The sequence below is a fragment of the Rhineura floridana genome, chromosome 20 (assembly GCF_030035675.1).
Source record: "Rhineura floridana isolate rRhiFlo1 chromosome 20, rRhiFlo1.hap2, whole genome shotgun sequence".
Taxonomy (NCBI): Eukaryota; Metazoa; Chordata; class Lepidosauria; order Squamata; family Rhineuridae; genus Rhineura; species Rhineura floridana.
This window is the reverse complement of record NC_084499.1, coordinates 12,315,729-12,343,590: the sequence shown is the minus strand read 5'-3', so window position 1 is coordinate 12,343,590 and position 27,862 is coordinate 12,315,729. Positions and strand designations below refer to the sequence as shown.

At 46.1% G+C, this 27,862-nt stretch overlaps 1 protein-coding gene across 2 annotated transcripts in view; it reads left to right on the top strand.

The window, feature by feature from the left end:
* Positions 1-1,773: 1,773 nt before the first annotated feature.
* Positions 1,774-27,862, top strand: part of LOC133373754 (syntaxin-binding protein 1) — a 49,097-nt gene continuing 23,008 nt past the window's right edge. For both annotated transcript variants that reach the window (XM_061603899.1, XM_061603898.1), the window contains exons 1-10: positions 1,774-2,010; positions 17,816-17,865; positions 20,136-20,217; positions 21,938-22,014; positions 22,830-22,908; positions 23,438-23,541; positions 24,477-24,625; positions 25,511-25,595; positions 26,363-26,493; positions 27,458-27,565. In XM_061603899.1, the coding sequence (XP_061459883.1) occupies positions 1,974-2,010; positions 17,816-17,865; positions 20,136-20,217; positions 21,938-22,014; positions 22,830-22,908; positions 23,438-23,541; positions 24,477-24,625; positions 25,511-25,595; positions 26,363-26,493; positions 27,458-27,565 (902 nt within the window). In that variant the 5' untranslated portion in view covers positions 1,774-1,973. The remainder of the gene's footprint in view (positions 2,011-17,815; positions 17,866-20,135; positions 20,218-21,937; positions 22,015-22,829; positions 22,909-23,437; positions 23,542-24,476; positions 24,626-25,510; positions 25,596-26,362; positions 26,494-27,457; positions 27,566-27,862) is intronic.

Below are 27,862 nucleotides of genomic sequence, written 5' to 3'. Positions count from 1 at the left end.
CTGGCAGATGATGGTGGATATAACGCTGGAAAACAAGCAAGCCAATGAGCTTCTGATGTTGTGGGTGACCTTATTACAGGGGCAGGAAACCTGTTGCCCTCCAGATGTTGCTGGACTATACAGCTCGCATCCCTGACCATTGGCCATGCTGGTTGGGGCTGATGGGAGTTGGGAGTCCAACATCTGAAGGGCCACAGGTTAGGCACTCCAGCATTATTGGGTCCAGTAGTAGTGTAGAGACATGAGAGACGGGAACAGAATTGGCATCTGAGCCCGCAGCAGGCTGGTAGTAGAGGACTTGCTTTGCAAACAGAAGGTCCCAGGTTCAATCCCTGGCATCTCCAGGAAAGGCTGGGAATGTCCCCTCTCTGGAAAACCTGGAGAGCTACTGCCACTCAGTGTGGACAATACTAACTAGATGGACTAGTTGTCTGATTCAGTGTAAGCTCCCTTATGCTCCCAGTCCCTGTGTCCACATCTTGCTACACAGTCTGTAGTTGCTGGTGAGTACCTTGTTGTTCTTGGGGGTTGTGTTTTTTTTTGGGGGGGGGAAGCTGCCTGCCTGCATTTATTTAAAAGCATTTATAAGACGCTTTAATATTTGAAGAAGAAAAACTCCTCTAAGCAGCCTGTGCAATGTAAAAACAATAATCAATAATGTTAAAACAAAACATGAAACAGTCATAGAGAAGCATATTAAAATAAATGAAATCAGGGGCTCAGGGATTAAATGTTGTTGTGATTCTGTAAGCAAGTACCAGTTTTTATCCGATTTTAATGTCTGTGGGTGGCATTCAATGCTAACCCTACTCAGAGCAGACCCACTGAAGTTAATGGACTTTACTAACTTAGGGTCATTCCTTTCAGTGGGCCTACTCTGAGTAAGGCTTAGCTGGATACAACCCCTTTAAAAATATCTGATTTTACTGTCTTTATTATTTTCACTGTATAAGCCGCTTTGAAGTGCTTGAATGCTAACATATTAATACACACAGAGTAGCATACTGGCAAATTCGGAAGTGCAGGGTCCCTTCATGAATGTCCGCCCTCCCTCTTTTTCCCCTGCTGGTGGAGAATGAGATCCTATGGGTAGCCTAATTTTATCGGCAATAGTTGTGGTTGGTTTTAGCTTAAATTTTATATCAAAGTTTTGGTTATATGTGTATTTGATATGTTGTATTTATTTGATTTTGTACACCGCCTAGAGTGGCCGCTAATGCGGCCAGATAGGTGGCCTAGAAATAAAATTTTATTATTATTGTTATCCTTGTTAATGCCTTCTCCCACAACAGACATCCCTAGGATGATGCCAGTAAGCATGAAAGAGGAGAGTGTTAGCTACTGAAAATAATCTTCTCAGTGGCTGACTCACCTCCTTTCATGCTGATTGGCTCCAATCAGCAGGAAAGAAGCCTGCAAGAAGACTCTTCTCAGCGGCTAACACACTCCCTTTTCATGCTGGTTGGATGCTGGAGACATTGGGATCCTGCTCCCAAAAAAGTAAGGGGTCTAAGACACCACTCTGTGCGTGTGCGTGTTAAAAAAAAATCATACGCATGGGCATATACGTCGTCGACAGCCGTGGCTGCGATTCCCCCTTTCTTTGCAGCGGTTGGCTCCTCCTCTTACCAGAGTTAGCCCATGGGCAGAGGCTCAGGCGGAGTGGAGGGGATGCTGATCAGGCGGCGCGCCGATTGGCCGGGCGGGGCGTGACGTCGGCCGCGGCACCACCGGCTCCCTCTGCATCAGCAACAACAGCCGCCAGCATCACAATCCGGCCACGCCCTGCCTGGACCGCCTCCTCCTCTTCCTCCTCCGCATCCTCGCCCAGCCCGCCTTCCTCCTCTCGCCGTCAGCTGAGACGCCAGCCAGCGCGCAGCGTGTGAGGATTTGAGACCACCAGCAGCAGCAGCAGCAGCAGGGGGAAAAAAAGAAAGAGGGGACCCCCCGTCCCCCCCCAAAAGAGGAGCATCATGCCACCCGCTGGGCTTAAAGCTGTGGTGGGAGAAAGTAAGATCTGTTTGTCTTTTGTTTCGTTTTTCTCTCTGCCCGCTTTCATGGAATGGGTAGTGGTTTTCTCTCTACCGACCCCCCTCCCAAGATTGCAAGAATGAATAATGTGTAGATCTGGAGAATTGGCGGGCATGCAATGATCAAAGATCTCTGTGCGTGCGTGCGCGCGGGGGTGGGGAGGAGAGGGATCTATTTGGGGTGCCTGCGTCTGCAAGGAGTTTTTCTTTGGGGGGGTAGATGGTCGAGAATTCTATAGATGAAAGAGATCCCTTCCACCCTCCCTTTTTTAAAAAAAATACCCCATTTTGCATCTGTTTTTGTTATTGGTGGTGTTCGCTTAAAACAAAGGTTTTGCGAATGCAACCGAAGAGGCAGAGGGGGACTCTGGTGGCTTTTTTTCTGCAGTGTGTGCAATGGGGTGGGACGAGAGAAACAGCACTGGCTTTTCTGGACGCCCCCCCCCCCGATTCTCGAGTCGTCTTTAAAAGGGGCGCGACACTATTGTGGCTTCCCGTTTCTTTAATCGGGGCATATCAAATGAAATCTTTCCCCAGATCCTTGCACTCCCCACCTTCCCAGATCAGTGGAGAGCGAAGGGCTGGGTGTCTCTGTGTTTATGGATCTTTCTGTGGCTGCAAATTATATCTATTTCATGGCCTGCAATCTATAACAGGGACAGAGAATATGTGTGTAATTTTTTCCTTGGTGACCAAGAAGTCCGCTTGCTTTTCCAGGTTCGTTTTTGGTGGTGTTTGCAAAAAATCCAGTCCTTGAGTCTCTTTCCTATCCGCCCTCCCATGCACAAGGGAAAATCTAGTGCAAATCCTGCAGTCAGTGCAAAGCATCCTGGTTGTTATTTCCCTTCTCTCCTCTTTCCCTCCTCTCCCCAGTAATATCTCATGTCTTTCCCTCTCTGCCCCCTCCCCCCACCATCGATAAAGCAAGCACACCATAATTATGGGGAGGGAAATACTCTGGAAGGATCCGGCAAAACTGACAAATCATTAGAATGAAAGCATATCATAAAAACAATAATAGAAAGTCTCCCCCCCTTTCCCCCCCCCCAAAATGAGAATTCAGTTTATATGCGCTTGCTCTGATTTGGGGAAAGGGGGCTTTGCGCACGGAACTGAAATGCTATTTTTGTTCCTCTCGACTTTCTGGGTTGTGCATTTTAAAGTATATTCAGGTGTGGAATGTTTTGATTATTTGATTATTTAAAAAAATAAAAATCAAGGTTTCAGAGGCATACTAAAATGCATAGGTTATATAGGTCATTGGTGATATGTCGAAAGTACAGAGCCCTTGCGTTCAGACAATGCGAGTCAATCCTTTTGGTTTCATGTAGGTACGCAAATAAATACTGGAAGCGATAAGACAGTGGTTACTTTTAATGGAGGTCTGTTGCTATGGCTCCTTCAAATCCCCTGGCTGTCTTCAACAATTCCAGTTAAGCCATCTTTTCAAAGGCAGTGCTGTCCAGAATATACCAGAGTCGTTAAAACACACACACACTATTTTGTAATTATTATTTTTTCTTATAGAAAAAACGTAGTTGGGAAAACTCCTCAAAGCAGAAGGTTGTGGGGGGAGTTTTTTGTGTATTTAGGAAGGAAAACATTTATTTCCCTGCATGTTACGACACAGGATGGGCTCTGCAGTCAGATGAGGCTGGCGATGATGTGCATGGTGGATTGACTTGGCGAGGGGCGGGGGGAATGATGGCGGGGGAGAAATTATTCTCTTAGATTTATGGCTGGCTTTATGTTGCGCTGAATCACCTGTTCAGAGAGAGAGAGAGGTGACTGGCAGCTCTGCACCACTCTCCCTGACTGTTGTATGCTTCTGGAAAGATAAGCACACAGATCAGGTGCTGCTAAAGGAGGGGGAATGATAGTGGTTCCTTCCCCCCAAAAACCCCCCAGCCCACCCCCTTTTCTGTAAGGCAGGACGGAATCCTCCTTCCTCCCTTCTGCTGCAAGATTTACTTTCAGAGGGAGCAGGATGAAAAAAAGAGAGTTTTGTTTGTAGTCATACCACTATTATGCCACTTTAACAATCATGGAGAATCCTGGGAACTGTAGTTTGTTAAGGGTGCTGGGGATTGTAGCCCTGTGAGGTCAGCACCCTTAACAAACCTCAGTTCACTGTGACTGTTAGTGGCATAATGGTGCTTTAAAAGTATGGTGTGGATGGGAGCAGAATGTTTCATTCTCTCTTGCTAGAAGCATTCCAGTATTAATGTTGGTGACCTCTAGCCCATACGCTCTATATTTTTTCTTCTTAGGTGTTTTGTACTTTGACATAGTGGCATTATAGTGGCAGCTAATGGTCGTAGTTGTAAATGAAGACACTGATATGAATTTTATTGGTGGGGACAGATATGATGTGAAAATTGGACAGACGTCAAAGCCCTGCTCTGGAGTACTGCTAAGAAGCCATAGTTTTCATTTCTCAAAGGCATGGTGTGTGTGTGTGGGGGGAGAGAGGGTGTAACAGCAGATCATCTGCCTTATGCCTATATAAACCTGACTGTCATCTGATACGGTCAAAAGAGTCTTTGCTTGGGCACACTCACCTTTTGTAGGCTAGATTGGTGGCAACTTAGAACAGGGGCTTATCCGTGGTGGCTCCTTGATTTTGCAGGTATTCATCTGACATCCATTTTTTTTACCACTTTCTTTTTTTCCCACTTTTCGCTAGTCAGACCATGACTTTCCATCACTGTATAGCTGCTATTGCTGCTAGTTTAATTTATTATTTCTTGCTTTTTTTTATAACATCACTGTGTCCCGGATTGACAGGGTTGCATCCAACATTATTCATACTCATAGTAGACCCATAGAAATGAATGAATATGACTAACTTGGGTCCATTAATTTCAATAGGCCTACTCTGAGGAGAACATGGTTGAATGCAGTCTTAAGCTACCTTCAAGATCTGAAAGAGCAACCTGTAAATGTTTAAATGCTTGACGTTTATTTAGTGCAACATCCCATTGTCCTTCAGTTGCAAGACAGATGCTTGAGGGAAGTTATCAAGGAGAACTTTATAGTGAGGGCACTTCCAGAGTGTTGCTATTTTCAGATGGGATTTGATCCCATACTGTCAAATTCAAATTCAAGAGCTGATTTGAAAGTGTTGTACAACAAACCTGCTTCTCTACCCCGCCTCTCCCAAATTGCACTTTTTGAAGCAAGTGGAAATGCAGTGGAAAATGTGGAGTGGCACTTGTCGCCCCACACATCTAACCCCTGCCGCCAAATCTGAACGAATGTGCAATAAATAGCTGCTGGTGTCTGATCTCCGCACAAAGAAATCGGGATGAATGCTCAATAAACAGGTTGTCAGGAAGTGAGCTGACAGTGATTCCCTCTTGTTTATCCTCCAGCAAACTCTGTTCAGTGGCATCCTGCCTCTGAACGTTAGATGTCTCTTTCAGTTTTATCCTGTTGAAAATGCTGAGCTGCATGAATATTCTCAAACTGAACCCAAAGCCAGAGGCCACTGGCCATATCTTGCACTGATGAGTTCCGCAAGTTTGATGATGCATTGCAAACAACCTGTGCTCTAAGAAAGAAATGTTATCCCCATCTTTTTGTCAGGCGCTGTGCAAAGGAAATGTGTTTTTCCCACCTCACTGAGCTTCAGCTTCCTAGCACCCATAACAAACTACAGTCCTTTTGAGGAAAGTTGTGTGTTTGAAAGTGTGTTGGATGTGCTTTAAATGCATGGTGTAAACAGGCCCAGTGCCAGCAGGCAGCCAGTTTGGGCACTGTCTGAGGGCCCCTGTGGGTGACAAGGGCTCCTGTGGTGGGTGTGAGTAGCTCCTACTTTGTGCTAGCACTGGCTCACAGAGTGTGTGCCCTGTGACCCGATGCTGGTGTGGATTGTGGAGCAGGCACCACCCTCCCAGGCAACAGCCCCCCTTCTGCTGGTGCGGGCTGGCTGCACCACTTCCCACATTGCTGCATCAGCGCGGTGCACGCACATGTTTGCCATCATCCAAGATGGCGGCAGGGGTGATAAAATATGTAATTCTGTTGCATTTGAGAGGCCTGCATCATCAAGGATCCTTACTATTCATTTCATCAGTCTAAATTTAAAGACTGAGCAAGATACACATCTGTACAATCTATGGTGTCTGCCAGATTTATTATTTACAAGATCTAAAAATACCAAAGGAGTTCAGGAACATCCAGCTACCAAAAATCCAAAGTACCCACTGAAGACCTCTACAGGTTGAAATGCATTTGGGAAAGATCTAGTATAAGATCTGAATGCAAGGAATGGATTAAGAATACTTTATTGCCACATATGATAGTTTTTAATAATGATTCATGATTGCTAGCTATTATATATTAAAACTACATTTAATACTTTAGATGTTCTAATAGCTACATTACCAAGCCCACTTGAGTTTTTCAGAGCGTGTCAACGTGGCTAGGTCTATTTAACTCCTCCGCCACAGGGGCAGTAGGGCCGCCATGTCGCTGCCGCCTTTGAGGGCCCATTGCAGTCTGGTGCTGGCCCTGGATGCAGATCTACCCTTGAGGAGCGGGATGGTGGTTCTGTTGCATTTGAAGAAAGGGTGGGGAGCTTATGGCACTCCAGATGTTGCTGAAACTACAGCGTCCATCATCCTTGATCTTTGGCCGTGGTGGCAGGGGCTGATGGGAGTTGTAGTCCAACACCCCCTGGAGGGCCACAGGTTCCCCACCACTGACCTAAAGGCAAGATCTTAGGGCTACCATACACTTTTTAATCCATCTGTAATAGCTAGGATAGGTTGCAGCTCCTCATCAAGGGTGCAAACCATAGCAACACGCAATGGGTTGTACCCAACTAAATTCTACTCGGAATAGACCCATTGATTGCAGTTGGACTACTCTGAAGAGGACTTGCACTGGATACAACACACAGACTTGCCACCAGTGTAACGTGAGGAGTTGCCCTTCTTGTGCATGCCCTGCCCTCCCCATTCAAAAATATTACCTTATTGTTCAGCAAGCTCAGCTCTCTCCTGAATTCGTCCTCCCTTTGCATTTTCTGTCTTGGCAAATCCTAATGTCAGTGAGAGTTCTGATTTCCCTTTTTTGACAACAGTGGGGCCTGTGAAATTGTGCTGAAAACCTGATCAAACCCACCTCAGTGAGAAGACAATCCTTGCTTGTTCTTGTGTCCAACAATCTTCCTCTTTTACCGCAGGGATGGGGAATCTCAGGGCCAGCGAGGGTGGTGGTGGCAGAATGTGGCCCTCTGGCCCTCTCTGTCTGGCCCTTGGGACTCATCCCTCACCGACCCTGCTCCATGCTTTGCACCCACTCTGGATTGCCCCCCCTCTGTGACCCCAATTTGAAAAGAAGGGGGCAAAGGTTGAATAGAGGAAAGCGTGTCGAATGTCTTGTCTAGGTTATCCCTTGGAATGAAACCAGGAAATGAGCGTCAGAATGAAGATAGTTCCATAGCAGACTCTCAATATTTTTAAGGCTGAGTGGGGAAGCTGTGGCCCTCTAGATGCCGTTGGATCACAGCTCCCATTGTCTCTGGCCCTCAGCCACGCTGGCATCCAGCAACATCTGGAGGGCCACCACTTTCCTTGAACCTTGCTTTTTGTCTCAGTGGGTCGAACTTGCCAACAACGAACACCTTCCTTGGCATGTGTGCGGTCTGTGTGTTTCCTGTTGCAAAACCCAGTTTGTAGGCAATGATGTTGTGGCTTCGTGAGGGCTGCATGGAGACGTTTTGACCTCTGCCTGTGTTTGTCATCGGGGCCTGCAGGCAAGACGTTGGCCATATCCTTTGTCCTGCCCTTGCAGCCTCTCCAGCTGCGGCTTCCGGATGCCTTGTGTTCAGGGCGATGGAGTTATTTCCTGCCTTCCGTTGTTGGTGTCCTCTGTGTGAACTTCCTTTGCTGTCATCTGACTTGATGGTGTCGCTCAGGAGCAGAGAACTTCAGGCCAGGGCCAAAGGCGGCCCTTCAGGCCTCTCTGTTCGGCCCTCAGAACTCTCCCCAGACCACACCCTTCACTGGCTCTACTTTGCAAGTGGTTTTTGATCTTTAAACCATGCTTTAAACCTGGATCTTTAAACCATGGTGATGTCTCTGACTTGCTTGGATGGAGGAGGGTGCATGAGATTGTTTAGAAACTAACCTGCTTTACTAAGGGAGTATTTGCATTTATTGCTGCGCCCACTTTTGCCTCTGGCTTTGCCCATCACTGGCACGTGGCCCCTGGAAAGTCGCCTTGGAGCAAATGTGGTCCTCGGGTTGAAAAAAAGTTCCTCACCCAGTGTAGCATCTTTGATAAGGCAGTTGCTACACTGAGGACAGTCTCATCCACACAGCACATTTTAAGCACAGTTAATGCACATTTAAAGCACATTTCTTCTCCCAAAGAGTCCTGGGAGCTGTAGTTTGTCAAGAATTATAGCTCTCTCTCTGTGTGCGTGGAGAGAGAGAAACTGCAATTCCTAGGATTCTTGTCGGGAAAGCAATGTGTGTTAAATGTGGTTCTAAATGTATGGTGTGGATGTGATGTAAGACAGGTGATAATCTGAATGGTGTAATTCTGAGTCTCTCTGCGTGTATTTTGTTCCCCATTGGGGAGGTCCCCTCAGGAGTTCAGTGGATGTCAGGTTCTGCAATGGTGTTAGGATTTTGATAGCGAAGGAGGCAGAATCAGCCATAGCTCAGTAACTTGCGAAGCAATTCATTCACTTTTTCAGAGCCGTGGGGGCGTAACTTCTGGTGGCGACATAAAGACATGTAGAAAGTGAATCTGTCCTACCGTTAAAGCAACCTTAGTTAACAAATCAAGGTGGAGGAGGACAGAGGTGGAAGGGATCTTGGAGGGCATCTAGTCCAGCCACCTTGCTCGCTACAAAAATCTTTCAATTACTGCCTTCCTGAGAGATGGCCGCCCGCCCCCTGTAATAAATAACTCCCAGCAAAGGAGAACACGCCACACTCTGCCCCACTGTCAAACACCTTTTCCTCTTGGGAAGCTACTCCTAATGCAGGAGTAGGGAACCTTTTTCTGCCCAAGGGCTGTATTGGCTTCTGGGCAACCTTCCAGGGGTGTCATGCCATTGGTGGGCGGAGCAACAAATGTAAATTTTTTCTTTGGTACATTAGGCTAGTTTTTACATGCACCCCTCTCTATTCTCCATCTGGGCAAGCCAGAGGTACGATCAGAGTTCAAGGGCAAATCCCAGCAAGGCAAAAACACAGCAGGGCAAGTGAGGGGTGTGGCCTTGGGAAAGAGGGTGTGGCTGAGGAGGGGGTGTGGCCTGGGAAGAATACCAAGGGCTGGAGAGAGAGAGAGAGAGAGAGAGAGAGAGAGAGAGAGGCTTGGAGGGTCAAATTTCCCCACCCCTGCCCTAAAATCCTGCTTGCCTGCAGTTTGGTAAATCCGCAGCAAACCTCTGCCTTCATTTTCATCTTTCCTGATATGTGTTTCGAGCATACCCCTTGGTAATTTTGTTTTGTGCCTGGAAGGCATTTGGCTGGCACCCGTGCAAGTTTGACTTCCTCAGCCACCTCGCTTGGAGACGTGTCTGCTTGCTCTGCTTGGCATATGGCCAACATGGCATCTTTATTTATGTATTATATTTACTTATTGATTTTCCTCTATGGAGCTCAATGTGGTATACGTTGTGGTTCTCCTTCCCCTTCTGTATCCGCACAACAACCCTATGAGGTAGATTAGGCTGAGAGAGAGAGAGAGAGAGAGAGAGAGAGAGAGAGAGAGAGAGAGAGAGAGAGAGAGAATAACTGGTCCCAGTTCACCCAGCGGGCTTTGTGACTGACTAGGGACTTGAACCCCAGCCTCCCAGGTCTTAGTCCGGCACTCTAATCGCTACACCACACTGGCTGTTCCAGGAGCGTTCCTCTTTGGAAAGCGAGGGATGCTTTTATTCCTACAACAAGACCCTTAATGTTCAAGCAAGCATGGTGGGTTGCCTGCATGTTTGTTACCCTTTAAGATGCTGTTGGACTGCAACTCCCATCAGCCGCAGCCAGCATGGCCAATGATCAGGTATGTTGGGAGTTGGAGTCCAACAACATTTGCAAGGCCACCAGTTCCTCCGGCTCTGCTGCATATGTCTACTCAAGAAGCAAGTCCCATTGAGGTCAACTGGCCTTGCTCCAAAGTGAGTCAGTATAGGTTTACTGTTTGATTGATTGATTAATTAATAAAATTTGTATCCTGCCCTTCCTCCCAGAAGGAGCCCAGAGCAGCAAACAAAACACTCTAAAACATCTTTGAAAACATCTTTCTTTTTTTTTAAAAAAGCCTTACAAATATTTAAAAGCAATTTCCAGCACAGACGCAGACTGAGATAAGGTCTCTACTTAAAAGGCTTGTTGAAAGAGGGGTGGGGGGATGGAATGGAGTATCCTGGAAAAGGGGGCATAGCTGGCTGGAACCCTGAACAGGAGTGATCTGCGGTGCAATATTGTGTTGCAGCTTCCACTTGTTTCTTCTATTTTGGAAACAGCGACAGAACCTTAAAAGGGTACAAAAACGTGATTTTGATGTGCTGCCAGAAACCAGTATCGCCTAAATCCAGTGGTGTCCTTTGCCCAAGGGACAAGCCTTGTATCCCTCAAATGGTGGTCATTTTGGATATACCAGATATTTAAAGCTGGTCATTGTTGACGATGTCATTGTTGAAATAGTTGTAAGTTCAGGCGTGACAGAATGCCTTTCCTGGATATTTTTTTTCCTTAATGTTATTTGCTATTTAATTTAATTTTTTGTACAATGCATTGCTTATTGATGTATTTTTTTTGTGTGTATTGCCTTGTTGATATATTTGTAGATTTGTGTTTACTTTTTCTGTAAGCCGCCTTGAGGGCCTTGCGGGAAAGGTGGGGTATAAATAAACATTAACATTACATTGTTGTTCCGCTTGCTAAGATTGAGCGTTTTGCTTTTGAAAACACTTTGTTGGCAACATTTGCCTCTAACGCTTTGCGATAGTTTTGTCCTGTAATAATGTGAGATTGTTGAGTGGTTTTGAAAAAGTTTGTCTTCTGCAACTGAGGATTCGATTGTTGGATATCCTTTTCAGTGTGGTCTTTCTTCAGTCAAATGTGACAGTTTGTTTAACTGAGATTGGTTATTTAATTGACTCGTTGCTATATATTGATTTAAGTCTGCAGGAGAGTTTATTGATGGATTAATTGATATGCTTAGATTTGGTTCACCTGGGAGATGATGAAAAATATAAAAACAATACCTTTAAGTTAAGATCAAATGGCAGCTAAATTTAGTAACAGTTGTGAATCAAAAGATAACAATGAGCGATTAGTCAGGTTATGTACAAAGTATTTTTTATATGGCATTTTAGCAGTGTCACAGTGGCTATGTCCGTTTTTATCCATACTTGCAGGAGTTGTCTCCTCTCGATTGACTCTCAGGTTCCCCGCTTATGTTTTCCTCTTCCTCCTCCAAAGGACATGAGAGTATATTTTTGAGAGGTTAGCCCCCCTCCCGTCGTCTGCATGAAAAAAAACCCATCCAACGATACTTGGAAATGGGAACATCCTAGTAGATGTATGTGTGCAGCCTTTTTTTTTTAATTTTAAGGAAGCACCTCCCTTCCCACCCCCGTTGTTTCTTGTAAGGCATTCCTGAGCTGAAAGCGGAGCGAGTGTCCTGAGTGATGCTGCAATGCAGCTCTGAGGATCAAGAGCCCGGCATGAAAAATGGCTGAGAGGGCCAAATTGTGTTGTGCTGTGGAAGGGTAGCCACTTTGCACATCTCCAAAAGAGCATCTCCCATCATCAAAAAACCAAAATGGATATTTGCATAAAATGAAAATGTACCAATTGATATGTCTAGGCAGTGGAGGCTGGCCCGTTAGGGCTACTGGAACACCACCAACCCCCAGCCTGCTCTCAGCCAGCCCTCACTTGCCTACCTCCTTTCTCAAAACCAGTCCAGCGGGGTAACACTGTTTGCCAGCTCCCTGCTCCTCTGTCTCAGTGTAGCTCATGCAGAACTCAGCAGAGAGGAGGATGGGGACAAAACTAGATGGCCAAATTATGTTTTGCTGCAAATTGTGCTTGCTCTGCCTATCACTGGGTTGTATGTAGTCAGCTAAGTTCTGCTCAGAGTGGACCCACTGAAATTCATGAGCTTAGGACTTAGCTAGATATAGCCCATAGACTCTGGCTTCATTTGTTGTTGGCATGGGTCTAGTCATCCAGGGTTTTGGGGAGTCTTAGACCCCTTACTTTTTTGGGAGCAGGGTCCCTATGTCTCCAGCATCCCGTGAGCCAATCATTATGAAAGGGGAGTATGTCAACCACTGAGAAGAGTCTTCTAATGGGCTCCCTTGTCCTTTCCTGCTGATTGGAGTCAATCAAAGCGAAAGGAAGTGAGTCAGCCACTGAGAAGACTCCTCTCAGTAGATAACACTCTCCTCTTTCATGCTCATTGGTTCCTGTTGTTGCGGGAGAAGGCATTAACAAGGATCTCATTCTCAACCCATCAGCGAAAAAGGGGGGAGGGGTGTGCGGCTGTGACTATCATGAAGGGACCTTGCACCTCTGAATTTGCCATTACCCTACTGGTTGTCAGGTTCTCTGCCTTCCGCCCCACCAGCCCCAATGGGCACTAGGCATTGCAAATGCAGAAACGGTGGTTATAATTTAAATAGAGGTGCAAGACTGTATCGCATGGGGCAGCCCGGCCTGCTGTCTGGCTGCTCTCTGTTGATGAGCAACTTCAAGTCTCCTCTTGTTTTCCGTTCTGATGGCCTTTTATTTTTTAAAGCACTCTTGGATCAAACAGTTCAAACAGAGCACTGTCTCTTTCTTCCAGGGCTTGGGGAACCTTCGGCCCTCCAGATGCTGTCGAACTCTAAATCCCATCATTCCAACGGTTAAGGACGATGGGCGTTGTGGTCCCACAACATCTGGAAGGCCCGATGCTCCCAGCCTTGATCTATGCGCTGTCTGCCCTTGCAATACCGCGTACGGTTGCGGTTGCCTGGCCTCAAAAAGGATATGGCAGAGTTGGACAAGATTCAGAAAAGGGCGGCCACAATGATCAACGGGATGGCGCGACTCCCCTACAAGGAAAGGTTGCAGCGTTTGGGGCTTTTTAGTTTAGAGGAAAGGCGAGTCAGAGGTGACATGATAGAAGTATAAAATTAGGCATGGCACAGAGAAAGTGGACAGAGGAAAGGTTTTCTCTCTCTCTCTCTCATAACACTAGAACTCGTGGACATCCAGTGCAGTTGAAGGTTGGCAGATTCAGGACAGACAGAAGAAAGGGCTTCTTCATGCAAAGTTAAACTGTGGAATTTGCTCCCAAAGGAGACAGTGCTGGCCACCAACTTGTTGGCGTCCAAAGAGGATTGGACAGATTCATGGAGGGTACAGCTCTCAATAGCTGCTAGCCACACCGGCTATGCTCTCCTTCCATGGTCAGAGGCAGTATGCTTCTGAATACCTGTTGCTGGTGGGGAGTGCGCTGTTGCATTCTGGTCCTGCTTGCAGGTTTCCCTTTAGGGCAACTGGCTGGCCACTGTGAGAACAAGATGCTGGATTAGCTGGGCCTTTGACCTGACCCAACAGGCTCTTGCGTTCTTAAAGTAGGACGCCAAGCCACCTTTCTCTTGAGTGGCAGCAGCTCTCCAAGATGTCAAGGAAAGCTTTTGCATAACCAACCGACTTTTAGCTTGCCAGGGATTAAACCTGGGACTCTCTGCATGCAAAGCTGGTGCGCTACAGCCTCTTCACCATCCAGAGATTCCTGGGAGAGCTGTATTCCACTTGCTTCTGTACACCTCCTAGGACTTTTCTTGTCGTGCAGAGTGGAACAGGAGCTGTCCAAGCAGAAAGCTGTGTGCGGTGTGTGTTTCCCTTGCTTAATTGGAGGTTAGAAACTCACGTGCAGTGCAAATAAGGTGGTACAGTCCTGGTGTGGTAGAAAGGACTGTACCAATCTCAGGGGCCTTCAAAATGAGGTGATAACAGTCCAGGAACGGTAGAAAGGGCTGCACCCCTTTTCAACTGCAGGAGTCCAACGCTGGAACCTTTCTCCCTGAAGTGGGTTCTACTCATAAGGAGATCTAAAAACAAAACATTAAAAACAAAGGAGTCATTCAAAAATGGTATTTCCTTCCACACTGTGATCTGAAGTGGTAAGATCTACTATTCTCCCCCCCCCCCCGCGCCAGTGCTGTTGCTTGCGTAGACCAGGCCTCACAAACGGGAAGTTGACAGTCGGCTGCGGTTTGGTCTAGATCATGCCGGGAGGTGGGATGTTCTGTACAAACAACAGAGCCTGTTGTTTCTTGTTGCTGAGTCTGATGGTGTGTTTTCATCTTGGAAATACCTGCCCTCCACCTGGAAAGCAGGGGGGGTGCGAGGGGAAAGAGCTTCCCCCTTTTGTCCCCAAAGTGATCTGTTGAAAGAAACAAGGGTTTTGCCTTTCTCAAAAGTGAAACCAAAATGTTATCCTTGTTGTTTTTCAGTTTACCGCCACTGTCAATGATTGGAATGGATGGCTCTGTCAGTTTTGCTTTCTCGCCTTCAGTTCTCCGCATTTCTGTATCAGTTGGTGGTTTCTTTTTTGTTAAAGTTGTTGTGAAAGTTTGATAACTTTTTAGTGCAAATTTTGAATATGTTGCAAAATAGCACAACATTCCGTACGCTCGGAGCCTAAATTGTCTTACTAATTCATTTGGAAGATGCTGTCCCGTAGGATAAAGAGAAACTGCTGTTTTGTTTTATAATAGCAGGTGAGATACTTTTTGCAAAATACAGGGGTGGAATGGGTGAAACAACTCCCTTGTTGAAGAATGACACCCTAAACCACAGGAACAAACAACTCTTTAACCTACATTTTATGGGTAAAGCGAGGAAGACAAAGGGTGAACAGATCTGAACAAAAATTACTTAGGAAGTTTTGGAATGAGAAACCGGTGTGTGTTTGTGTGTGTGTGTGTGTGTGTGTGTGTATGCGTGCAGATTATGACCCCTTTCCTGCAGTGCAAGAATTATTAGTACTGTTGACTAAGTCAGGGATGGTGACTTTTTTTCAGCCCCAAGGGCCGCATTATGTTCTGGGCAACCTTTCAAGGGCCACAAAAAGTGAGTGGAGCATTGTATGCTAATGTGACCTTTCTACCCTACTAGCCTAGTTTCTAAGACTGGGATAGGTCTCAAAAGGCTTGTCCCCATGCAGCACAACCTGACCTGGGGGCTACAGTTAGTGCAGAATATTGTGGCATGATTGCTAACATGAATGAGACCCTATCAGCACATAATACCTCTGCTCTGAAATCTGCACTGATCACTGATTTGCTACCAGGCCAAGTTCAAGGTGTGCTTTCCATGTTACTGGTGCCACATAGTACTAGTTCTGCTCTTGTAAGAAATCAGTCCTTTTGTGTAGCAGCACCTACACTTTGGAACTCCCTGCCTATTGACATTAGGCAGATGCCTTCACTGTACTCTTTTCAGCATCTGCTAAAAACATGTTCGTTTAGCCTACCCAGGCATATAGAAGCTATTGTGTTTTTTATCTGTTTTTAACTCATTCTTTTAATTCTTTCTGTAAACTGCTTTGAGATTTTCTACAACAAAGCGGTATATAAATGCTGTAAATAAAACACACAAATAAATTTTAGAGTCACTATGGCCCTTGGTTCTCTTTCCATTTTTAGGAACAAAGGAATCTGGCTTATACCGACTCAGGCCATTTGGTGCCATCTAGCTGACTACTGATGACATGGACTAGCATTGGCTCTCCTGGATCCCAGGCAATAGTCTTTTCCAGAAATTGAATTTTGGACCTTTGTATGCAAAGCATATGTCCTACCACTGAGCTACAACCCTTCCATGTTTTTTAAAAAACTTTTAAAATTGTTCTTTTCAATTCACTAATGAATGCACATCATACCTAGTGCAGATCCACACCATCATTTAAAGCACATTCAACACACATTTGAAGCACATGAATCCCCCTACAGAATCATGGGAACTGTAGTTTGTGAAGGGTGGTGGGAACTATGAGGGGGAAACTACACTTCCCAGGATTCTTTAGGGAAAGTCATGCACTTTAAATGTGAGTAGGATGTGCTTTGAACGTATTGTGTGGATCTACTTAATAAACTTTGCCTTCATGTAAATCGTTTTAATTAATTTTTAAAAATGGAAATGAGCTATAAGGTTTACTGGGTGACCATGGACTACCCATCATCTCTCAGTCTAATCTGCCCCTCAGGATGAAAACAACAGGGGTACCATGACCACCCCAAGGAAGAAGGGCACACTTAAAATGTAGAGGAAATAATGATGTACAACCATACTGTGAAATCAGATACTAATTGGGACATAGTATGAAGAAATATTTATATAAGCATGACTATCAAATATGTTTATTATTTACACAACCTGTAAAGATATTTATAGTGCAATCTTACATTTGTTTTCTCAGAAGCAAGTCCCAATGTATTCAATTGGGCTTACTCAAATAGGGAAGTGCATATAAGTGTGCATCTGTGGGATTTGTTTTATTGGGTTTTATCCAGCTTTAGTCCTGCTCAGAGTAGAGCCATACAGCTAGCTTAGGTTTGTTAATTTCAGGTCTATTAATAGTAGACCCTTTGAAATTAATCGGCCCAAGTTTATGGAGGCTCAGTCCCTCAGTTATATATAGTTTGGGGAGGGAGTCTTGGGGTTGTGTTCAGAGTAAACCCATTGAAATAGATGAGCCTGACTAATTTAGGGTCATGAATTTCAGTGGTTCTCTTCTGACTTGGATGCAACCCTTGGTACCCAGCTACAGGGAAGGGAGATAATTTGGAGGGAGGGCAATTAACATATTTCCCCTTTTCAAAGCACCTTCTATTTTTTCATTCCCCCCCCCTCTCTTCTACCCTTTCTGTTTCTATCCTTTGTTATTTTTCCTTCCTTCCTTCCTTCCTTCCTTCCTTCCTTCCTTCCTTCCTTCCTTCCTTCCTTCCTTCCTTCCTTCCTTCCTTCCTTCCTTCCTCCGTCTTTCTCTTTTCCCTTTGACTCCTTACTGTTACCCTTTAGTTAAAAAAAAAAAAGTTCAGGGCAGGGAAAGGGCCGTGTGCCAGCTGAAGAGAAGAGTCCTGCTGGCGGCCCAACATCCTGTTCTCACAGCGGTCAACCAGATGCCTTTCTCGCCTCCTTTCTTCCTAACATCCACAAGAGGATGAGAATACTCGACACATCTAGGTGGCTCAGGAATGGGAAGGGCCGTGGTTCAGTGGCAGAACATCTGCTTTGCATGCAGAAGGTCTCAAGTCTAGTCCCGGGCATCTGCCTGGATGGGTGGAAGAGACCCAGCCTGAAATCCTGGCCAGAATCTGTCTGTGTAGACCAGGAGTGGCTACCCTTTAAGAACATGAGAAGAGCCTGCAGGATCAGGACAGTGGCGCATCTAGTCTGGCATCCTGTTCTCACAGTGGCCAACCAGATGCCCATTATGGGAAGTCTCCAAGCAGGACCTGAGTGCAAGACGGCTCTCCTCTCCTGCGGTTTCTAGCAACTGGTATTTAGAAGCATGCCGCCTCTGATGGTGGAGCTAAGACATAGCCATCCACAGATAGTAGCCACTGATGTTTGCTCAGCAAATTTAGGCTGGGTGGTGGTGGTGAAGCACAGAATAAACCATGCTCAGTGACAATTGGGCCTTTTAAGGTGGTAGAATGGGAGGTGGACAGATCTCAGCTGTGGGCCTTGTGAGAGGGCGTCAAATGAATTGGCCTTTTATTTTCTGATCCATGTTTTCTTTCTTTCCTTCAGAAATTATGGCTGATGTGATAAAGAAGGTGAAGAAGAAGGGTGAATGGAAGGTGAGAGGCTTGATCTCGACGGATCGTGTGTTAGCAGAAATCAGCATGTGTGTGTACTCAGTTCTGTTGTGATTCCACTTAACCATCCGCTACTTTGTCTCACCTTTAGTAGTTTGATGTGAACCTCTTGGTGCGGTGGAAGGGTGTGCAGATTCTGTAGAATTTATCACACGGGCCCACGGTCTGATTCAGGCGTTTGCATCTGGAGAAACTACTTCAGTTTATTGATTTATTTCAGTTTATTTCTTAACCCACGCTTCACCAGAAAGTCCCGGCACAGATTACAATTGCTTTCTATGAAATAAATCTTGAATATGCAATTGTTTTAACTGTTTGTACACATGCAATCGTTTCTGTATTTTCTATTGCATTGTAAATAACTTTGAGATGACTCCGTTGAAAGCAGATCATCAATGAAATTGATGATGATGATGATGATGCACACAGATGAAACCATAACGACGATAAAACAAGTAAATCCACTCCAGATGGAACAGAGCAATATAAGTTCAATGAAAGAGGTGGGTCCCGCAAAACCAAAACATGTTAACTGCCAAAGGCCGAAGTAAAGAGGTGCATCTTCGGTGTGCACCGGAAGCAGTACACTGAAGACTCAAGATGCACCTCTCCAGGGAGGGAGTCCCACAATTTAGGTGCTGCAGCAGAGAAAGCTGTCTCCCAGGCCTCTATTCCCCACATTTCTGTGGGTGGCAGAACTATCAAGAGAGCCCCCTCTGCAGATCTTAACACCCCAGAAAGTTGGTAGGGGTGGAGAGGGTCATTCAGATATTTGGAGCCAAAGTCATTTAGGGCTTTAAACATGGGTAATGTGAGCACCTTGAACTGAGCCTGGAAACGGCCTGGCAGCCAGTGCGGCTGTTTTAAAACAGGGGTTATGTGCATTCTAAACGGAACCCCAGCTAGTAATCTGGTTGCCACATTTTGGACCAGTTGGTGTTCCTGAATTGTCTTCATTGGGGTTGGACTCAGTGGCCTTATAGGCCCCTTCCAACACTACTATTCTGTGGTTCAAGGGCAGCCCCATGTAGAGCACGTTGGAGTAGTCTAGTCTGGAGGTTCACAGAGAATGGAAAACAGTGACTAAGTCATCATGTTTTTACCAAATAACAGCCCCCCCAAGCTCACTGGGTGACCTTGGGCCAGTTACTGCCTCTCAGCCTCAGGGGAAGGCAATGGTAAACCTGCTCTGAATACCGCTTACCATGAAAACCCTATTCATAGCGTCGCCATAAGTCGGAATCAACTTGAAGGTAGTCCATTTCCATTTCCAAAACCCATATGTTCCTAGTCCCTAAGGCGTTGGAGAAATGTTTTTAAAACTTGGCACATGGTTTCAGACCACCATGTTATTGAAGGGGTATCTCCCATTCTTCCAAGAGGTTTGACCTTCAGGGAGATTTCACCAGGAGAGGTTGCTGGGCTTTTGCCGAGAAATTTCCCTTGACACTTGAGAGGGCGATTGGCTGGATGGGGCCAGGGAGTGATTAATGAAGCCTTTCCCAACCTTTCAGTCCCCAGATGTTGCTGGACTGCAGTTCCCATAAATCCTGACCATTGGTCATGTTGGCTGGGGTTGACAGGAGTTCTATTCTAGTGACATCTAGGGACCCCAAAGTTGGAAAAGGCTCAATTAATGCTTAATTGGAGGAAGTACCATCTCCCTTGGAGGAGGGGGTAGGGCATTAAGACCCCCCTGGATCTTCAGAAGTGTGTTTGGCATTTTCATTATATCATTTCCATCGTAAGCTGAAGACACGCCTCTGCACCCTGGCCTTTGACACCTGAGAGATATGATGATGATGAAGATGATGATGAGGATTGGTTGACTGATATACCGCATATATGCCAGAATGGTTTCTAAGAGTCGTAAAATCATAAAATCACTTATAAAGTACATACATGATTAAAATACCAAATTACAGTTAAAACTCCCTTAATTAAAATGTACAATAGGACAAACCAGTTAAAACCATGACAATTAAGACAAGCAATAACAGGTTTAAATAGGACCTACCCGATTAGCTTGACTATAATTAGTTCTGGACTGATATCAACATTGCATCTTTCAGTTGCTAGAACCCGCCCTGGGACCTTATGCTGACAGGTGGGTAAGAAATCAAAATAACAACAACAGTGGTCATCATCATCATCAGCTAATGGGGAAGACGGTCATATGCAAGACAATTTCAGTCCAACGCCAAGCCAAGGATGGGACAATTATGTGTGACGTCTTTCCCTTTCTCTCTCAGGTGCTGGTGGTGGATCAGCTGAGCATGCGCATGCTGTCGTCTTGTTGCAAAATGACTGATATTATGACCGAGGGGATAACAAGTGAGTGTGCTGTTTGGAACCTCCCTGCATTGTCTGGATGGAGCTGAGCCAGGCTACTGCATAGTTTGCCCTGACGCAGGGGTCAGCAAGCTTTTAGGCCCCCTTGGGTGCATTTGGATCTTTGAGTGAGCACTGTGGGTACCAGGGATGGGAAGATCTGTCAACTTTGGTTCTCAATGTTTATCCTTTTTCCAGTCTTTATTCAGTTCTCCGCATTTCTACAGCAATTTGTGATTTTTTTCCCTTTAAAATAATCCCCATGAATTCTCCAGCTTTTTAGTGTGAATTTCTCCTAATAAAACACATTTTTGTAGGCTAATATACATATTTTACAAGCGATTTCTCATTTTATCCAATGCATTTTCACATTAGTTTTCACTCAAGTATTCATTTTTATGCACATTCCCCCTGAATATCTGCATTTTTGCAAACATTTTGTGGGTGGAGAACTGCATTGCAAAATTTGGATGAGTGCGAATTTTGAAGCATGGCTGTGTTATGGTTCTGAAATAGTTTCAGAAAGTGCGAGTTTGATAGATTTGGATTGAAATGTGAACTGAATCAAACTTCTCTGCCATCTCTAGGGGGTACCAAACTTCCAATCACTAACCATCCCTGTCCCCTGGAACTGTCTCCTCTCAGAGATGGAAAGAGACAAACTTTGCTTTTCTTAAGGGATCTATACAAAGGTCAGAACTGGCAGAATTAGTCTATATCTTGATCAGCACATAGAGCTGAAAGAGGAAGTGGGAGAGAACGTCGCTTTTCTCACTTCCTTCTCCAGCTCTCTGTACTTTTCAAAGGAGAAAAAGTAACTGCTCTCACTGCCAGCGGGCAGTGAGACAGGAGGGATGGAATTGGGCTTCCTGGGCACCAGGGGAAGAAGACCTCAAGGTCATCATGGTGCTCATGGGCACCACGCTGGTGATCCCCCACCCTGACACGTGTGAATGTTAAAAAATAAATAGTGTGGGGAAAGCCTGAACCAGATCATGACCATGACATGCTCATGGTCTTATCCTTTGCCTTTACTGTGATTCTAGTTGGAATTGGGCCTCCGTGCCTCCTGTTTGCGTTGAGAGGAATGGGCCTGATGTGCCAATCAGAGCATTGTGAAGAGTAGGTGTGAGGAGTCAGGACCAGAGTGAGGGCAAAGGGTTATAGTTCTCCTTTCATGTGCCATGGCTCTGATCCAGCTTGCATCCTGGCTTTGTTAATCAGCTGTAAAGGACCGAACTGTGACATACATCACCCCTAGTTTGGCCCTCAATTTTCCCTCCTTGGGGGAATCCTCAAAGATGATTCCAGAAGGGCTGTTGCTCAGTTGCAGAAGATCCCAGGTTCGACCCCCAGCATCTCCAGGTAGGGCTCGCAAAGACTCTTGGTCTGAGACCTTAGACTGTATATAAAAAAGGCAAATTACTGCAGAAATGGGTAGGACTGAATTTAAGATTAGAAAAATGAAGCGTGAAGTGAACCGAAATGGATAGATCCTTCCATCCCGAGTCACAACAACTACCCAAATCCATTATCTTCTGACTCTGCCTGTGTGTGGTGATGGTGGTGTTACGGGGGAAGCTAATTTCCCACGTGGGCTGGTGGAATTCTAGGCCACTGATCTCTGGGAGTGAAGCGACCGCTTGCCGCTGGGCTAGCAGCCTTGCTGAATCTGCTGTCTTTTGCTCTGCTGTGACTGCCCCTTTTGTGTTGCCTTGTCCAGTTGTGGAAGACATCAACAAGCGCCGTGAACCGCTGCCCAGTCTGGAGGCTGTGTACCTCATCACCCCGTCAGAGAAAGTAAGCCTCTTTCCTGAGTGCCGCTATGTGAAGCTTGGGCATGATGGGGATTTTTTACAGTTAGAGGAAAGGCGAGTAAGAGGAGGCACGAGAAGAGGTGTACGGAATTACGCCCAGTGTGGAGAAAGTGGAGAAGTTTCTCTTGTAATAACTAGAACTTGGGGGCATCCAAGATTTAAATGGAAGATTTAAGACAGACAGACAGTTCTGCTTTGTGCAGTGCGTAGTTAAGCTGAGGAATTCGCTCTCACAGCAGGCGGTGACGGCCACCCGTTTTGGATGGCTTTAAAAGAGGATTAGACAATACAGGCATACCCCGCTTAAAGTCGCTTCACTTAAAGTCGCCTCGCTATAAAGTACATGGTCCATACCCCACCATACCCCACTTTAACGTAACGGACACTTAATGGCATGACGCCGCTGCCATCTAGTGGCGATTGCAGTGCAGTACATGCATAGATTGCTTCACTTTAAGTACATTTTCACTTTACATACACGCTCCGGTCCCATTGCGTACATTAAAGCGGGGTATGCCTGTACATGGAGGGTAAGGCTATCAACGGCTGCTAGCCATGTTGGCTAAGTCCTACCTCCGCTGTTGGAGGCAGTGTGTAAGCCTCTGGATGCCAGCTGCTGGAAATGGCAGGAGGGGAGGGTGTTACTGCCCTTCTTGCGGGCTTCCCATTGGAGCATCTGGTTGGCCCCTGTCAGAACAGGATGCTGAACTAGAGGGGCCTTTGGCTTGATCCACCAGAGCTCTTCTTGTGGCTAATGACAAATAAACCAAAATTGTATGTTCTTTGAATTTCTCGTAGTCTGTTGAGTCTCTCATTGGTGACTTCAAGGAGCCTCCAAATGCAAAGTACCGAGCTGCCCATGTTTTCTTTACTGACTGTAAGTATCCTTGAAACCGAGCCTTTCTGTCCTCTTCTCCTCGTTATAATGTGAGCATCCCAGAATTGCACTGAATGGTCCCATATAACAGGTGTGAGGGCTGCACTCCCTTTTAGGCAACCTATCGAGGGCCACATGGCCATGGTGGGCAGGGCCAGACACAAAACTGGGAGGAGCAGCTAACTTTAACGTTACCTTTGTATGGTACGCTTGGTTCTACACACACATCCCTTTTCTAGGCAAGCAAGAAGTATGATCAGAGTCCAAGGACATATTCTAACTAGGCAAAAACACTCACAGAGGTGGCAAAGTGGGGCTGGGAGGGGGATGTGGGTTGGGGAGAGTCCCAAGGGCCACATAGAGAGGACTGGCAGGGCACATTGGTCCCCAGGTGCACCCTTGCCATATACTAAGGAACTTCCCTGGAGCTTCTGTAATCAGTTATGTCTTGGAGTATAAAACAAAAGAACTACAACAAAAACCAAGGGCTACTGTTTGACTGTCATGGCTGCCCTTTTCCTTCTCCCAGCTTGCCCTGATTCCTTGTTTAATGAGCTGGTGAAATCCCGTGCAGCGAAAGTCATCAAGACTCTGACAGAGATCAACATTGCTTTTCTGCCCTACGAGTCGCAGGTGCGTCTGCGGAGTGGGGGGAAAGGGGTGGAGCTAAAGGTACAGGCTTTTGCATGCGAAAGGTCAGGCTGTATGTTCATCAAGCTCAGTGCTGTCCTCTCTGACTGCCAGTGGCTCTTCAGAGTCCCAGGCACAAGCTTTTCCCAGAGCCTGTTATTTGATCAGTTTTAGCTTGAGATGCCAAGGATTGAACCTCAGATCTTCTGCAAGGCTTCCTCCCTGTGTGGTATTCTCTGCTAGTGGGGTCACTAGAGGTGCTAGTGGGGTCAGAAATGTTGTTATCCTAGGAAGCAACTGAGTAAGGACTGTGTATTTCTAGTAAGGGCATGCCCTGACCACAAGAGTCGGTATGGATCATGGCTTGATGCTTTGGAAAACAGCCTGCTTCAGCCCAAAGCACTTTGTTGGCTGCCTGATTTGCATATTTTTATTATATTGATATTTAATATATACATGTTTCCTGTTATTTAAATCAGAATCATAAGGACTAGAATCTTACTTTATTTTTAGGGGGAGGGCCATAGCTCAATGACGGAGTATCTCATGCAGAAGGTCCCAGGTGCCATCCCCGGCATCTTCAGGTAGGGCTGGCAAAGATGCCCTGTCTGAAATCCTAGAGAGCCGCTGCCAGTCAGTGTAGTCAATGCTGAGCTAGATGGACCAATGATAAGACTTGGTGTAAGGTATCTTCCTATGTTCCTAACGATGGAGAGAGTTGCCTGCAAGTGGCAGCTTTTGGCCCCATGTCAGGCAGCGGAATCTGCTCCGGGTTTTAGGCCAAACTTCCAAGGAGCTGTCCAATGTGCTGTTTCCCCTGCCCTGCTGATGTGGAGCCGCCAGCTGCTGTTGCGTGCCTGGCTTCCTAACGTTGTTACGGTCTCAGCATTTGGACTCGCTGCCAGCCCTTCCGCTGTTCTTTGGATGCCCGCCTGCAGGTTTACTCCCTGGACTCCGCCGACTCTTTCCAGAGCTTCTACAGCCCTCACAAGGCCCAGATGAAGAACCCGATTCTGGAGCGCCTGGCGGAGCAGATTGCGACCCTCTGCGCCACTCTGAAGGAGTACCCGGCTGTCCGATACAGAGGGTAAGTTTGGGCTCTGGAGGGGTATGTCCGAGAAGCATCTTAAGCTCGGTCGCCTTCCCTCCCATCCTTTCCCTTTAATTACCTGGCAATCAGTGGGAGCAGCAAAAAAGAGGCAGCTTTATTTTCTTTTTCTCTCCCTTCCCCTCCATTCTGAAATACTGTATTTATAAGATGTAGCCACAGGCCAGGGATTTTTTTCAGCCTGGAGACCACATTCTATTCTGGGCAACCTTCTGTGGGTCACATGTTGTGGTGGGTGGAGCTAGAGGCAAAAAGTGGGCGGAGTAATGGATTCGAATTCTACCTTTTGTACACTAGGCTACTTTCTACATGCATTCTCGCCCCCCTCTCTATCCGTCCAGGCATTATCGGAGCTCAGGGACGCATTCCACCCAGGCACAAACATCCAGGGTGTGTGGCTTCCCGCAAAGAATCCTGGGAAGTGTAGTTTGTGAAGGGTGCCGAGAGTTGTTAGGAGACCCCTGTTCCCTTCACAGAACTACAGTTCCCAAAGTGGTGTAACAATCAATCCCTCTTCCCAGAGAAGTCTGGGAAATGTGGCTCTGGGAAGGGGAATAGGGATCTCCCAACAACTCTCAGCGCCCTTCACAAACTACTTTCCCCCAGGATTCTTTGGGGGAAGCCAGGACTGTTTAAAAGTGGAATAAGTGTCTGGTGTGGATGTGGTCTAGATGGATCTTGGCCTGATCCAGCAAAGCAGTTCATATGTTCTTTAAAGTGGGGGCTGAAGTGCTATACTTGTCTGTCTGTTCTGTGTCCAGCGATTCATTTTGACGTCATCAAAGAGTCTTTGACAGATGAGGAGGCCATCCCAGGCCTTAAATATCTGTTTTTTTTTGGCATCCGTTTTCTACCCCTCGGCAGGGATTACAAAGACAGTGCTGTGTTGGCCCAGCTGATCCAGGACAAGCTAGATGCTTACAAGGCTGATGACCCGACTATGGGTGAGGTGAGTAAGGCCTTCAGTGTGGGATGAACAGCAGGGTCCATCTGAACAGGAACTCTTTTCCTGAGGCCCATCTCTGACCAGCCTCTCAACATGGACTCAGGCTTCCATCCCACCACTCCAGGGGTTGGAAACTGGATCTAGCCCAGTGAGCTAGATTCTTACCCCCCCCCTTTGCAGGCCACTTTGATGGATGGGTAAGGGCACTGACCTGTCAATCATCTGTGTTGGAATTGCTCTTAAGACGTTTTCAAAGCTTTTTTAAAAAAGATGTTTTGTTGTCATTCGTTTAAAGTCTGTTTTTATGACGTTTTTAAGAGTGTTTTTATTGCTTGTGTTTGACGGGCTGGGCTCCTGCTTGGAGGAAGGGCGGGATATAAATCAAATAATAAATAAATAAATGTGCGAGCCAGGGTGGTGTAGCTGTTTAGAGTGTTGGACTAGGACCTGGCAGACAAGGGTTCAAATCCCCACTCAGCCACGAAGGCCTTGGGCAAGTCGCAATCTCTCATCCTACCTCCCAAGGTTGTTGTGGGGATAACACGCAGAGGGAGGAGAGCCATGCGTGCCACCTTGAGCTCCTTGGAGGAACGGTGGGGACATGAATGTCGGAAATAAATAAATGCTATTATGACATTGGCTGACAACTTCAAAGGGATTCGGCATCAGGGAAGGTTGGGGCGGGGCATCATGCACGTGATGGCATTGACAGCGGGGCTTCCATGGGTATCCCTGTCCCCATCCATACTTGAGTGTTTATTTCCTACCAGGGACCAGACAAAGCACGATCCCAGCTCATCATCCTGGACCGCGGCTTTGACCCCAGCTCCCCGGTCTTGCATGAACTGACATTCCAAGCCATGAGCTATGACCTCCTGCCCATTGAGAACGACGTCTACAAGTAAGGTTCCCTCGTTCATGCCGGCGGTTGCTGAAGTCCTAAATAAATGACATATGTTAACATAGAATGTAGAGAGCAGCATAGACTGGGTATGTTTGACAAAAGTGAAGACTGAGAGTCGTTGGGGCTTGGAAATCGCTGTGTTGTGGCAGAGCTTCAGGTTAGTTTTTCTCATACTTCGGAACTGCAACAGCATAATACATTATATGAATAGACTATCTAAGCCTGCGTACGAGATTTCCTTCAACTCAGCACCGCTGATGAAGAGTTTTTAAAAGTCAAATGCGTTTGGCAGGTTACTTGCAATACATCTTTTGAATCCATCTTCTGGATTTCAAGGTTTTGGGCTCTCGCACCTCTTGGATTCTTTTGTTGTGCTGTAATGCAGTCAGTTTTTGGGACTGACTGCGAGGGCTATTTAATAGGGTGCTGTTGTTACTGATTTGTATTTTCTATTCTTTTTTAATCATTACATGTTAAATGGTTTTAATTTATAATTGAATTGCATTTTAATTATAACTTCTGTACATTTTATTTATATGCTTTCACTTTATTTGTTTTAATTTTTGTAAGCCGGCTTGAGTCCCAGTTCTGGGAAAAAGGCGGGATACAAATGAATAAAATAATAACAATATTACACGCTAATTAACATTTGCAAGACATTGTACGTCAGCCCAGCCAGATATTTCAGAGCACACTTGTGCAGTACGACACACAGTGTCTACATTGCAATGTTGTAAAGCCACATAAGGTTATTTGGGCAATATTGTGTATCCTCTTGGCTGTCAGCCACAGGTGTATTTTTTGGTAAAGTTTTAAAATGTTTGCATACCTGTTCAAAAGAAATAGGTTTGTTTAGACCATGACTTATATTCATTTCTTGGTATCCTAAGCTAGTCTTGTTCATTGACTTCAGTGGGCCTAGCTGAAGGACTAGCATTGAATGCAACCTATTTCTCTGTAGGTACGAGACGAGTGGAATTGGGGAAGCCCGTGTCAAAGAGGTTCTGTTGGATGAGGACGATGACCTCTGGGTCACCTTGCGCCATAAGCACATTGCTGAGGTCTCCCAGTAAGAGCACTCCTCCTTCCTTTTGGTGGTGGTGGTGGTGGTGGAATTTACTCTGTGCCCTGCAAAGAGCACACTACCTTTTATTTCTTGGGGGGCTCTCCAGCAGCCTCCCAGACAAAAATATTGAGCAAGGGGAGAAATCATATATGTCCATGTGTGGGAGGGGAATTCTAAGGCAATGCAGGACCACAGGATCCCAAATCCAAGCCATCTAATGAAGGTTTATTTACTTTATATCTTTATATCTCTGGAGGAGGGCCTCCAGCATCATCAGCTATGCCGCCTAACAAGATTGGC